General features: G+C 37.0%; 2 protein-coding genes across 19 annotated transcripts in view; one reads left to right on the forward strand and one right to left on the reverse strand.

Moving 5' to 3' along the window:
* The window catches only part of CAST (calpastatin), a 142,694-nt gene extending 135,149 nt beyond the window's left edge, over positions 1–7,545 (forward strand). For 13 of the 15 annotated variants that reach the window (XM_024131461.3, XM_024131424.3, XM_024131669.3 and 10 more), the window contains 2 exons: positions 4,972–5,037; positions 5,938–7,545. In XM_024131461.3, the coding sequence (XP_023987229.1) occupies positions 4,972–5,022 (51 nt within the window). In that variant the 3' untranslated portion in view covers positions 5,023–5,037; positions 5,938–7,545. The remainder of the gene's footprint in view (positions 1–4,971; positions 5,038–5,937) is intronic. The other 2 variants (XM_024131907.3, XM_055086696.1) reach the window with 2 other exon arrangements.
* Positions 6,364–15,188, reverse strand: part of ERAP1 (endoplasmic reticulum aminopeptidase 1) — a 36,043-nt gene continuing 27,218 nt past the window's right edge. For 3 of the 4 annotated variants that reach the window (XM_055086693.1, XM_007121177.4, XM_007121178.4), the window contains 4 exons: positions 14,830–14,991; positions 14,196–14,336; positions 13,568–13,649; positions 6,364–9,587 (listed from right to left, as the gene is read on the reverse strand). In XM_055086693.1, coding sequence (XP_054942668.1) covers positions 9,432–9,587; positions 13,568–13,649; positions 14,196–14,336; positions 14,830–14,991 — 541 coding nt within the window. In that variant the 3' untranslated portion in view covers positions 6,364–9,431. Of the gene's footprint in view, positions 9,588–9,623; positions 11,408–13,567; positions 13,650–14,195; positions 14,337–14,829; positions 14,992–15,188 lie in introns of those variants that run through there. The other variant, XM_028493095.2, reaches the window with a different exon arrangement.

Here is a 15,188-nt window from a genome sequence, read left to right on the forward strand (position 1 = left end):
AAAAAAAAAAAAACAAAAAAAAAAAAAACATAAACCTAAGTTGTTACATGTAAGCCTCATGGTAACCACAAAGTAAAAACCTATAGTAGATACCTAAGAGAGAAAGACAAAGGAACCCTAAGCATACTACTATAGAAGATGATCAAATCACAAAAGAGAGCAAGAAGGAACAAAGGAACTACAGAACAGCCAGAAAATAATTAACAAAATGGCAATAAGTACATACTTATTAATAAATACTTTAAAAAAATGGGCTAAAATCAGTCAAAAGACAGAGTGGCAGAAGGGATAAAAAAGCAAGACCATCTATATGCTGCTGCCTACAAGAAACTCACTTCAAATTTAAGGACAGACTGAAAATGAAGAGATGGAAAAAATATTCCATGCATATGGAAACCAAAACAAAGCTGGGGTAGCTATACTTACATCAGACAAAATAGTCTTTAAAACAAAAACTGTAATAAGAGACATGAAGAACATTAAATAATGATAAAGGGGTTGATGCATAAGAGGATTTAACATTTGTAAATATTTATGTACCCAACATAGGAATGCCTAAATATATAAAGCAAATATTAACAGATCTAAGGGGAGAAATGGTAGGGGACTTTAATACCCATTTTCATCTACTGATAGATCATCCAGACAGAAAATCAATAAGGAAACATTGGCCTTAAATGACATGTTATAGAAGTTGTACTTAATAGCTATATACAGAACATTTGATCCAGAGCCACAGAATACACATTTTCCTCAAACGTACATGGAACATTCTCCAGGATACATCATATGTTAGGCCACAAAACAACTCTTAATAAATTTAAGAAGACTGACATCATATCAGGCATCCTTTTTACTACAATGGTATGAAACTAGAAATCAATTATAAGAAGAAAACTGGAAAATTCACAAACGTGGATTTCATAAACAATATGCTACTCAACAACCAATGAATGGGTTAAAGAAGAAATCAAAAAAGAAATTAAAAAATACCTTGAGACAAATGAAAATGAAAACACAATATACCAAAATTTATGGGATCCAGAAGTAGTAGTTCTAGGAGGGAAGTTTATAGTGATAAATGCCTACCTCAAGAAATCAGAAAAATCTCAAACAAACTAACTTTATACCTCAAGGAACTAGAAGAATAATAACAAATGAAGCCCAAAATCAGTAAAGGAAAGAAAGTAACAAAAATCAGAACAGAAGTAGATGAAAGAGATTAAAAAGACCATAGAAAAGATAAATAAAACTAAGAGCTGATTTTTGAAAAGATAAAGTTCAGGAAACCTTTAGCTAGGCTGACCAGAAAAAAAAAAAGAGGACTCAGATAAAATCAAATGAAAAAGGAGACGTTACAGCTGATACCACAGAAATACAAAGGATCGTAAGAGACTGCTATGAACAATTATACATCAAATATTGGACACCTTGAAGAAATAAACATACACCTACCAAGACTGGATCATGAAGAAATAGAACACATGAAAAGACCATTACTAGTAAGGAGATTTAATCGGTAATCATAAACCTCCCAACAAACAAAAGTCTGGGATCAGAGAGCTTCACTGGTGAATTCTACCATACATTTAAAGAAGACTTAAAACCAATCCTTCTCAAACTCTTCCTAAAATAGAAAAGGAGGGAATACTTCCAAACTCATTTTACAAGGCCACCATTATCCTGCTACCAAAACTAGGCCAGGGAACCAGAAGAGAAAATTACAGGCCAATATCCCTGATGAAAATATATGTATAAAATCCTCAACAAAATATTGGCAAACTGAATTTGACAGTACATTAGAAGGATCATACACCATGATCAAGTAGGATTTATTCCAGGGCTGCAAGGTGGTTCAACATCCGCAAATCAGTCAGTGTGATGATATGCCACATTAACAAAATGAAGGATAAAAATCATATGATTATCTCAATAGACAGAAAAAGATCTGAAAACCCACATCCATTTATGGTAAAAACTCTCCACAAAGTAGATATAGAGGGAACATACCTCATCATAATAAGGGCCATACACAACTAACCCACAGCTATCATCATACTCAATGGTAAAAAGATGAAAACTTTTTCTCTAAGATCAGGAAAAAGACAAGGATACCCACTCTTGCCACTTATTCAACATAGTATTGGAAGTCCTAGCCACAGCAATTAGGCAAGAAAAAGAAATTAAAAGCATTCAAACTGGAAAGGAAGAACTAAAACTGTCACTATTTGCAAAACTGACATATAAAGAAAACCCTAAAGACTCCACCAAAAACTATTAGAACTAATAAACAAATTCAGTAAAAGTGTAGGATACTCTTTCTAGACACTAATAACAAACTATAAGAAGGAGAAATAAACACATATATGCCATTTATAATGGCATGAAAAACCCTCAGAATAAATTTAACTGAGGTGAAAAACCTATCCGATGGGAATTATAAGACAGTGATGAAAGAAAGTGAAGAAGACATAAATAAATAGAAAGTTATTCCATGCTCATAGATTGAAAAAAATATTGTTAAAATGTCCATACTACCCAAAGCAGTCTACAGACTCAATACAATCCCTATCTGTAGTCCAGTGACATTTTTCATAGAAATAGAAAAAACAATCCTATAATTTGTATGGAACCACCAAAGACCCCAAACAGCCAAAGCAATCTTGAAAAAGAAAAAGTTGGAGGCATCATGCTCCCTAATTTCAAACTATATTACAAAGATATAGTAATCAAAATAGTATGGTATTGGCATAAAAACAGACACATAGATCAATGGGACAGAATAGAGATCCCAGAGAATTCCCTGGCGGTCCAGTGGTTAGGACTCTGAGCTTTCACTGCTGAGGGCATGGGTTCAATCCCTGGTCAGGGAACTAAGATCCTGCAAGCGCATGGCACAACCAAAAAAAAAAGAGAGAGAGAGACAGCCCAGAAATATGGTCAATAATTAATGATAAAGGAGCCAAGAATATACAGTGGGGAAAGGACAGTCTCTTCAACAAATAGTGTTGGGAACTGGACCTCTATCCCAAACCATACACAAAAATTAACTCAAAATGGGTTAAAGACTTGAATATAAGATCTGAAACCATAAAACTCCTAGAAGAAAACATAGGCAGTAAGCTCTTTGACATCAGTCTTAATAGAGATTTTTATGGACTTGACACCAAAAGCAAAGGCAACAAAAGCACAAAAGTAAAAACAAACAAGTATAACTACATCAAACGAAAAAGCTCTGCACAGCAAAGGAAAACATCAACAAAATGAAAAGGCAACCTACTGAATGGGAGAAAATATTTGCAAATCATATATCTGATAAGAGACTGATACCCAAAATATATAAAGAACTAATAAAACTCAACAGCAAAAAAAAAAAAAAATCCAAATGAAAAACTGGGCAGAGGATCTAAATAGACAGTTTTCCAAAGAAGACATACAGATAGCCAAGAAGCATATGAAAAGGTGCTCAACATCACTAATAATCAGGGAAAGTGCACTATTGGTAGGAATGTAAATTGGTATAGTCACTATAGAAAACAGTATCGGATTCCTCAAAAAATTAAAACTAGAACTACCATATAATACAGGAATTCCACTTCTGGGTATTTATCAAAAGAAAATGAAAACTAACTTGGGGACTTCCCCAGTGGTCCAGTGGTTAAGACATTGCCTTCCAGTGCAGCAGGGGCAGGTTCAATCCCCAGGTGGGGAGCTAAGATCCCACATGCCTCGTGGCCAACAAGCCAAAACATAAAACAGAAGCAATATTGTAACAAATTCAATAAAGACTTTAAAAATGGTCCACATCAAAAAAATCTTTGAAAAAAAAACTAACTTGAAAAGATATCTGCATTCCCCTGTACATGTCAAAATTATTTACAATAGCTAAGTTATGGAAACAACCTAAGTGTCCATTGATGGATGGATAAAAATATGGTATATATACCCAATGGAATATTACTCAGCCATAAAAAAGAATGAAATCTTGCCTTTTCAACAACATCAATGGACCTCGACTGCATTATGCAAGTGAAAAAAGTCAGAGAAAGATGAAAGCTCTATGATCTCACTTATATGTAGAATCTAAAAACAAAAACATGAGCTCATAGATTGGTGGCTGCCAGAGAGGTGAGGGATGGGGAGTAGGTGAAATTGGTGAAGGTAGTCAAAAGGTACAAACTTAAAATATTTAAGTCATGGGACTGTTATGTAAAGCATGGTAATGACAGGCAATAAATACTGTATTGCATAGTTGAACGTTGCTAAGAGAGTAGATCTTTAAAGTTCTCATCAAAAATTTTGTAACTATGTATGATGATGGATTTTAACTAGATTTATTGAGTTATTCCACAATATTTATAAATATGGAATGCTTATGTTATACACCTGAAACTAATATGTCAATTATACCTCAAAAAAAGTGAAATCCATGAAAGATACAAGAAACCAGATTGATAATTAGTTGCTCATGCCATTATATCTCAGATTAAATATTTATTATTTAATTTATTGTTTAATTTATTTAATGTATTATTTAATTTCTGTCATACAAAGTACATACTCAAAAAATAGAAAGCACAGTAACCCTATATAGCTGCCGGGTAAGCCCCCAAGTATAAGAGAAGGATGGATCACTGTGGAATGAATGGATACCATCCATGAACACCTATGTATTTTTTTTTCTTCAATTATGCTGGCCTTCAAAAACAAAAAAACCTACAAAGTCTAGAGTAAAAAATTTAGAATCACTTAAGGTTATTTTTAGTTTATAAACTTTAAGGGGAAGAATTCAGTGTATGGGCTAAATGAGATACTTTAAAAGGACCATCTTATTTTCCCCTGCTGACTGCCATTTTTGCCTTTTTAATTCTGAAAAGCCTATTTCCTCATAAGCCTCTTTTGGTTGATCAGTTTTTGATACTTAATCCAGAAAATAAAGAGCTCACTGATGGTTTTTGCTTGTCCTTCTAGGCAAAGGAGGAAACTTCCAAGCGAAAAGCTGATGGAAAAAGTACAAGTTAAAGTTCACACTATTTGGTAAGTTTGGTGTTTGTTGTAAATGAAGACAATTGTACCTTCTACCAGCCTATGTGTTATAGGTGAGAGAAACTAAGTCTCCTTCTTGAGTATTTCATGTTCTCTTTATGCTACTGGCATGAAATACACATTGCAAAATCTATAGAGTAATTCCCTGTAAAGCAATAAATGGTGCTATCGGAATATTTAAAAACATTAATCTTATAATTAAGAGCTCTTTAAGATATTAGGCCAGGCTCTTAAAGAAAATGACCATCTAAGTCTAGTTGACTCTGAAACCCAAGTGTTCATGACTGCAGGTTACTGGGGCAAAGCAAAATTGGCATGTTACATCTTATAGTGAAATGGCCTATGATATAGATATTACCCAAAATACAAACACATTGTGGAGTGAGGAGAAGTACCCCCCTAGGGTCTGATGGTAATTAGAGTTTTGAGAATAGGGCAAAGGAAAAGACTGACAACTTCTGTTCATCTTAGTTTGAGAAAGTAAAGCTCTGTGTTTGATTCTACTGTATGGTAACTAAAGAGCTGGTATGGACGAGGGAGTCTCTGAGATCTATCTTGAGAGCTGGTCCCTTATTAACTTCAGAGAGAGAAGGTCTTATTCTAAACCATAAAAGCTTATAACCACTTGCTGCCAAAAACCTAAAAGAAATGAAAATGTAGGTTAACTTGGGTTAGGCTCTCTCACCATGAATCCACTTTTATTTCCTACAAAGAGGGAGGTATACTGATTAGAACTACTCCAAAGATTTTCCCCAAAATTATAAAAATAAATTTCTTTTAAGTTTTGACTCATATCTACTTTAGTAAATTCCTCCTTAAATTTATTATGCCTGTAATAAGAAAATTACATATCAAATGGTTCACTGGATTTTCTTCTTTGAATTTTTCAAGGTATCCGCATATAAAATCTTCAGCTGGTAGGTGGTGACTTCTGAAGAACAAAAGCCTTTGACAGCAGAAAAATTTTCTGAGTGGCTTCTAGACAGCAGTATTTGTTGAGTCTTTTGACATCCTAAACATTGTTTGTTATTCTTTTCCTGAAAAGAAACTGAATTTGTCTGGTTCACCTATGTTATTCTGCTGAGTACTGATAAACTTTGAATTTTTAAAAATTGTCTTCAGTTGGGAGAGAAAGGAACTTTATATTTCTAATAGATATATTTGATAGCTTCTTAAAGCAACACACACAAAAGGAAAAACCTTTGCAAACTTTTGCACCTTCTACCCTCAGTGCCTGTAAATCTCATTAGTATTTTCAATTTGCACTTAATTTTTTTGTTGTTAGCATTTGGAAAACAATGCTTTACATATTCTTTAGTGTTCTGATTTCTCATTACCCCTTTCCTCTTGGGCTTTTGAACTGTATTTGATGTTTCTTTGGGTTCATGTTTATAAGGCAAACATAAAATATCGTACATTGGGCACGTCTCCTCTTGAGCTGCTAACAATAGATATAACCTGGACAGACGAGGAAGCACCGCGCCCCTTTTCAGGCTGAACTCTTCTTTGCCAGAGGTTAGGACGTCAGCACAGGCCTACTGAGACTTGACTAGAGTCAGAAGAGCAAAACGCAGACTCTGTGTCACTGCATAGCAAGTTCCAAGAATAACAAAATCTAATTCTTAGAATACTCATATGGCTTGAACTCTGCTGGTTTACTGCATTAAGCTGGGCTTTCCAGCCTCTCTCTATAAATCCTGAGCAGCAGTTGTTTGCTTAGAGCCATTGCCACATTAGTCTTGCACTGTACAGCATGTGGCTTAATGGAAGTTGGGTTTACCAAAAACAAAAACAAACTTCTGCTTAAAAATAAAGAAAAAGATCTTTTTAAAATTTAAAAATCTGCTTTTCCCCCACAGCAATTTAAGAACTAGTGTCTGATATCCCACAACTTGGAATGGTTTCTCATACCTTTCTGAACGGTTTATGAATACAGCACCGGTGTCATTGATGAAATTAAATATTTATCAAAATCCCATCTTTATTTCCTGATAGTGAATGCAGGAAAAAATATCAGGTACACATCATAAAACTGATTTGGAATTCCTTGTTTTCAGAGAGCACAGCCTTCCTCAGCATCTGTTTAAACTATTTATTAGGATTTAGCAACTTCACTAAAAATAATATCACCAATACCGTCTAATGGGGTGGGAGGCAAGCAACAATAACAATACTACTTATAATGGGCATCCTATTTTGTTAATACGATCTAAAAATTGTCTTTAAAAATCATGCATATACCTCTGAGATTTCAAACTGCATCCACTTCAAATGCTATGTCTCCATCCCATCAGAGATGCAGGCATTATTAGTCTAAATCTGGGAAATATAAGCCAGGATTATGGTGACTCAACAGACCTTTTCAAGGCACTAACAAGAAGATAAACACTTTTCCTGAGGGATTTCAACTATGTGTCTATAGGTAGTACAAAGTGGTTTTGTTTAAAAACAAAAAAAAGTGAAACGTTTGACATTGACAGATGTGTTTGCAAGGATATGGCTGCAGTATTACTAATTTACATGCATAGATATATTTTTAAATTACATACCAAAATCCAGAGATTTAGGAAATACCTGTTAAAGTAAACATTTATTTAAGGTACTCAGAATATATGCCTTTTTGTTTATTAGAAACGTCTTCAATACTTGGGTGTTTGCTAGTAATTAATGATGAGTTGAGTAAGCTACAAGATCTAAATCAGTCCTTTTTACCCATCTAATTTGGAGTAAATAACTGAAAATATTTGCTTAGAGGTAAATAACAACTTTTTATTACCAAAAAGGGTTTTGCACATTGTGTGGCAATATTGTGTCTCTTTAGAAAATGGCCTTCTCTAAAAGCAAATGAAAATAGGTTCCTCAGGTGACCAAAACTGAAAACCACTATTTCCATGTTTCATTAATCAAGATATAAGATGCAATTAAAGAAAAATATTTTACATTAAAATCTTGGCTTTGTATGTTTTTCTAGAAGAAAAACACCTGGGGATGGAAATTACCAGTGATTTCTGGTTTTAGTTCTCAAGCCATTAAGCCATGCAGTATGTATGAAAATGGAATTGCAAACACATTTATGTCCAAAAAAGATCCTCTATTCCATACTGTATTAGAAAAACACATTGACATTTTTCATATCATATTCCTTTATCTAAATTTTGCAATATATTAAAAAAAAAACTCATAAAAGACTTCAATTCCAATACAGCACACTGTCTTCACTTAGGCTAATATAAGCAAGTATTTTCCATTTCACAATACCTTATCATTTACTAGAGACTGCAATGCCTTACTGGCAATAAGTGCCAATAACAACTTATTTAGAGATTTTAAACTAGGCCAAATAAGGAACAAGGAGAGGAAGCATCACCCACCTAAGGATCAAAAGCTCTGAGGTTCAACTTCAAATGAAAGGTTTCTCTTCTAGACCTGAACGCACTCAGCTTTTTCAGAAGAGACACTATTAGTCAGGGTCCTGAGGAAATAGATGGCACACTCAAATTAGGATTATCTGAGGAGGGTTCTATAAAAGGTTGTTGTGGGGTTTTTTTGTTTGTTTTTTGTTTTTTAAACAAAAATGTGAGCAGGATGTATGGAAACCATAAGTCCAGCCAGAACTAAGTAAGCCACGCTCCCACTTCACCCTTCACCCTGAAGGGATGAGAGGCGGAAGCACTTACTAGAACGCACAGATGGAGAAGGCTTGTGGGAAAGAGGGCCACCTCCCTAGAGCTGAGACCTTCAGTGGAGGCCAACCTGAGGCAACCTGCAAGGGAACCGGTTGAATAAATACCATCATCTACTCTTTCCCCAACCCCAGCTCTTATCTGCCCTCCTGGGAGGTCAACTGAAAGCCAGAGGACAGGGAAGTCTCATAATGTGGCCCTCCAACAAGTCAGCCCCTGGGCACGCAGCAAGGAAGAGAAAGGTGGAAAGCAGATCAGGGCCCTTCTGGCTCAATCACTGCCCCAGTGGTTCATGGTTCAGTAGTCACTACTGTTCAGAGACTTCCCAGAAGACTGACACAACAGCTTATGAATGACAAGCACATGGGGAGCAGGGTGTGGGGACCAGGGGTTTGGAGACCGCAGGGCTTAAGTATAAAATATAAAATAGAAGAATAAGGTACTTCACTTCTCCATAGTAGGGAACCCACCACTTGGGTTTACATTTGGGGGTAACACCTATAATGGGACACGCGGTGGCAATAACCCCCTGATGAAAAAGTTAACAGCCAGTCTTCATAAGAAGGGACAAATGAATAAGGAGTTGAAGGAGCAGGAAATATCTTCACTGGGTGCCAAGACAACCATCTCTATTTTGAAAATATTCACGTTCAATAAAATTTTGGAGATTACACATCACAGGAACAAACAAGGAACAGATTGTTACAGCAGTTCAAGCTTTTCATTTTGTAGCCACACTCTGATTTTATCAAAATTCTTATCCATCCAACGTATGTTTTCCTCAATGGTTTCAATTGTTTGCTGGACACAACGGAGCTGAGACCCATTTTCCTTCAAAGAGCTGAAGAATTCTTTTACCTTGTGAGGAAAAATTGGGTTTTTAAAATTTTGTTTTATTAAGTTACACAAAGTTCAGGCTAGTTAAAAGAAAACTGAAGCCCAAATTCCAGCATTTATCAAAATTCTACATAGAAAACAGGGCCAGGTGTCTGGATACGATTATGTACATAAACTTAAGCTCTATGAAATGAGCTCATGCCTCATGATGTCAAGTTTTGTGTTTTTTCTCTGCAGCTTTTTTATTTATTCACAGTTGCCAGATTCTAAAAGACTTCACTGTTTACCATTTCATAATTAAGTTTTAATCGCATGTATCTAATGTGTATTCTGTTATAGACACACAGATGCAAACTTAACTTTTTTAAACAGAGCTGAAAAAGCAGAATGTGCAGAGTATCTGCTCTGCCAAGCAAAACAGTTTCAGCCACGTACGTGCCGTCTTCCTCCATGGGCCTGGCTTTGTCTGTTATGATAGAAACACTGGGGAATGGGGTTCTTAGCAAGTTATGGTGGTAATACCCCAAACCTTGCCAAATTTTTTTATCCTAATCCACAATTGATGTAAGATAAAATCAAGATAAAATCCATCCAAAGTTCCCCGTGGTTTTAAAGAGATAAAGAATCGCTTGACTATCTCCTCAAAAATTATCTTTGCTATTGTTTCACCGATGGGTACTTTATCCCCTTTAAGCTCACATGAGGAATAGGTTGGCTTTGCAACAGCACTGACCACTGTACTACTCTGTCTCACCTTCAAGGGTTCTTAAACTTTTCCCATACACTTCACATTAATCCATCAATTTTTGATTTCATAGACAGGAAGAAAGTCTAAGCCAAGATACATTATTTATTCAGCATGGATTCCAGACAGTTAATTCCTTAAAAATCCATGTTATAACATCATAAGTTTGGGAAAAGGAGGGGGGTAAGAATAGGCTTTTTGAAAGATCAAATTCCAATTTTGAATGATTCGGGGTTGTTTTAAAATTAAATCTCAGTAGAACTTTTCCGTGAGCTGAAGGCATGCACTCCTGCTGTAGCAACCTAGAAAACACTTAACTCGCTTCACTATCCTGCCTTAAACTGTAGCTCAATCTACTGTTTTGTCTCTCAGAACTCAAGATTAATTAATAGGCAGTTTAAGAAGTAACTCTGGGCAATATCCTGTGATAAACCATAATGGAAAACAATATGAAAAAGAATATGTGTATGGCTGAGTCACTTTGCTATAGAGCAGAAATTAACACAACATTGTAAATCAACTATACTTCCAAAAAAAAAAATCACTCTGGGCACTCTTCAGTCAAACCACATCAATATTTTTACTAATTGGTCAAATTAATTAATCCTGAAGGAGCCTACCATGATAGTACTGAAAAACAAGCCTGCAAGAGCTCTAACAAAGCCAGCTGTTAACCCCTGCCTGCCCTTCTACTTCTGACACAAATTTATCACTCTTATCTTCATCTGCCTTGGGAAATTCAGCATCTCAACTGAGTGCGTATTTGATTCAAACCTGCCTCCTTGAGAATATTTTCTGTGCATATGGGTAGAAAACCAGATTTATGCTACTAGTAGGTAAGTAAATGATTAACTTCTCTGGGACTAGGATTCCTCATTTGTGACACTGCAGAGCGTTGGTGAGGATGTCGTCGTGTAATGTGGGTGAAGTGCAGAACCTAAAGCCCAGCAGGTACCAGGGACTCACCCTCATCCATTTCTTCATGAATATTTACTCCGGTACTTATTCATTTCTCCGGCTTGATTACTGTGCGAGACACTGAGGATGAGGCAGTGAATCAGGCAAGCACCCTACCCTCATGAAGCTTACAGTCTGCCTGGGGAGACAAGCAATGAACTATGCTGACTCTATACTGCTCTGGAGAAAATACACCGGGGCTATGATAGCAACTGGGAAGGGGGTGGCCTGCTTTCGACAGAGTGGTCTGGGAAGGTGACATTTGAGCTGGGGCCTCTAAAGAATAAAATGAACCTTTCCAGTCTAAAGTTGGGGAAAGAGCAAGCCAGGAAGAAGAAGAAGAAAGCGCAGAGGCTTCGTGCAGGAGAAACACCTGGTGGCCCAGGAGCAGGCTGAGGGGCTGGAGTGGGTGAGAGAGTGAACACAGCAGCATGTGAGAAAGGGCTGGAGAGGCGGGCAGGAGCCAGGTAATGACCCTCTCATCCACGTGGGAAGGAGAGGTTTGAGATTTCAAGAGTGACAGGCAGGGTTTCAAGAAAGGGTCAGTCGGGGGTTGGTTTTCCGTTTTAAAGGTGAAAGATGGTTTGGTATTGGCAAAGTGGCAGGAGGGAGGCCAGTGAGGAGGCTGTCACCATAGGCCACACAAGAGGTGAGAAAGGCTCGGCCGGGGTAAGAGCAGAGAAGTGCACAGATGGGGTGTAGATGCCGGAAGCAGAGCCGACAGGACTTGAGATGAACTCGATGTGAGGGGAAGGAAGGGCTCCGGATGACTCCTGCATTGTGAATGTCAGTAGGACACTGCATTTGGACAACATCTCGGGCTCTTTCATTTACATGTCCTGCCACAGGGTTTTTGCACGTGATGTTTCCTCTGCACACAGCACTCTCCGCCTAGATGTCGGCATTTCCTTCAACATCTCCTCAAAGGTCCGCGAGTCATCCTACAGAACACAGCACCATTCCCTTACCCAGTCACTCGCTCTCCTTCCCTTGCCTTATTCATCTTCAGAGCATGTAACCACCTGACATGAGTTGATCTGTCTGTAATTGTCTGATGCCCCCAGTAAAATTTAAGCTCTATGAGGGCAGGGGCTTTGTCTATCCTGTTCAGCAGTGTAGCCCTGGAACCTAAAACCACACCTGCTATAGAGTAAGAATGTAATATGTCTTGAATGAATTCATCAGAAAATCAATGAATGAACAAGACAACGAATGAACTGTTTTGTTACTACAGACCTGGTCTATCTGGTCCCAGCCCATGGCTGGCTCTGCTGTCATCATACAGAATATCTCTGCTGTAGACCTCACTAGAATTCAAGCTTGAATTATTATGTGCAAGTTAATTTTACAAGCCTGGGTGAGACTACTGAAAAATTGGAGAAAAGGGTTATGACATCTCTTTCCCATTTTCAAAGCACTCTCCACCGAGCTAGATCATGGTGTAACCAGACTACACAATGGAACCACTCCTAAAAAAGTTAGTATTAGGCTCTCAGCTTTTATCTAATTGCACTTTATAGCTTTTTTATAGCCTTACTATAGAGACTATTATTATAGAAAAGCCACTGCAACAAAATGATCCATACATCAAACCCCTCAAAAGTTTAAGACTGAGAGAAAAGTCTGCTTTTGTGGAAAACTCGTATGTTCCATGGTTCTCTCTTACCTGACAATAACTCATACTGTTTTCTCATCGTTCTTTGGCTGCTAGGAAGCTATGATAAACTTAGGGTACAACTGCAATAAATTATCCTCAGCATAAATCCCTCATACAATTTCCTTTCTGAACATTATGCAGCTTTTTGTTCTTTATTTTAGCATTATTTTATATATGGACCTTAAAAGTTGCCTAGAATTCTTTCTGCAAGTAGATGGTTCATAACAGGAAATCATGAGCTCGAATAGTGGAGAACCTAGCTTCCAGACCTGCCTCTTTCAAAATAAGTAGAGGATCACTTCAGTCACTTAAACCTCCAATCATCACTTTTAACATCCTAAACAGGGATTAAATGTCTAAAGTAATTTTTAAGCCCTAAAATTTTTAATGGCAGAGCTAAGACTTCTAAACGTGTTTGGGAAGAGGCACAGTTTTCAATGGTTTATTTGTAACTGATTTTTGCTCATGTCAAAAACACCACACTGAACAAAACACACATCCGCAAAGAACATTTACCAAGTGACAAAATCCATTTCTAACTCATCAGGCCCTTAAAGTATTTTGCCTACCTCATATTTATTAGATAATTTATTAGATAATTGTCACTGAAGTTCAAAAAGAAAGGTTTTTATTTTTTTTTACCTCTTCAAGCCATGCTCTTGTCGAGAATTGATTTGTTGTTCCCATTACCATGTAGGCTATGGAACTTGAGCCAAGTTCAAACCTAGAAATAGAAATTGTCAAAATGTATTGTGAAGTATTTGTTCATTCGACATGTATTTTTAAGTGCCTCATATATGTGATAGCAATTAACTAAAAACTGGTTAGGCCTGAAAAAGATAAGACGTGATCCTTTGCTCCAATGGGCTAAGATCTAGTTGTAAAAAATCAACACACTAGCCGCTGAATAAAAGATTAAGTACCCAAAAGAAAATGACAGAAGTAGTAGGTGCTACAAGAGTTGGGGCAGATGCAACAAGCAGAAGTACTAAACAGAAGACTTGCCTGAACTGTGCAGACGGCTCCTGGTAGGTCACGGGGTGCGGGAAGAGATTATTCCAGATGGAATGAAAAACTTGACCATCCAGATCCATTAGTTAGCACTGAATTAGAGTTTCATATTTTCTAAGGATATTTTAAGTACCTCTACTTCCTTTCTTCAGTCAAAAGAATCCCCTTAGATAATCACTGTTATTTTACAAACGTAGCTAAAACACAGCCAGATTTAGGAATTTTTGCCAGTCACAACACAATTTTTGGCACTACTTACTTTTGTACAAGTTTATTCCAATTTTCCCTCAGAAACTGCCAGGCCAATGGATATCCCACTGGGTTTCTGCTGATAGCTCTAAGAATATCTGGAAACTCTTGAGTTTTTATTGTATCTCCCTTAAAACTTTGATCTAGCAGCCTAGAATGATTAAGACAAGAAGTGTTAGCAACAAAGAGGCCCTGAAAAAGTTCCAAACAACTTTAATAAAATAATTTGGGAAAGAAAAAAGCCAATCTGCCAATAATAAAGACACAAAAGATAAATAGGTTACCGGAGCCCTGAGAAACTCCCTATAGCTACATAATAATAAAAACTAACATTTATATAGCGTTTACAACACCGATTCTCATGTATTCTCTCATTTGCTCACAAAAGTAGCTAAGGTAGGTATATCCGGTGTATATTTCTAAATGTGTTATTTTAAAGATACACAAATACAAACTCCTTGAAATATTTTTCCTGACACCCGCTGCTCCCTAATTATTTACCGTACACATTAGATGTGTGCCCTCTTGCATAAATGTTCCCAGCAGGAAACACAGTTCCTGGCCAAGAGGACAAAAACAGATGCCAGAAGGATCTGATCTAATTTAATTCCTCTTGGCTACATGAACATGAATGAATTACTTACCACTGAAGCTTTTCTTTATTGTGGATAATACAGAGAGCAAATTCAATTTGGTTTTTCTCAGTACTGGACAATGACGATTGATATTTACTGTAAAGAAAATCCCATCCTTCTGGGTTCTGGGCCCCTACAGCAAACACTGCCAAGGTCACATCGCTGGGCAGGCTGTGGAAAAGAACACACCCGGGGAGAGGTTGAGATGAAGGAAGTGCGTTTGCACGCACGAGAGAGACAGATTATGAAACGATAAACTGGACCCACAATCAGAGAAGCATGCCTGGAAATATAAACAAAAATAACCTCTTTCCTTCAGTAACACTTCAGGAAAGAAGCAAGAGAAAGTAACTGAAATTAGGTTTAAG

Source organism: Physeter macrocephalus, chromosome 8, assembly GCF_002837175.3.
Source record: "Physeter macrocephalus isolate SW-GA chromosome 8, ASM283717v5, whole genome shotgun sequence".
Lineage (NCBI taxonomy): Eukaryota > Metazoa > Chordata > Mammalia > Artiodactyla > Physeteridae > Physeter > Physeter macrocephalus.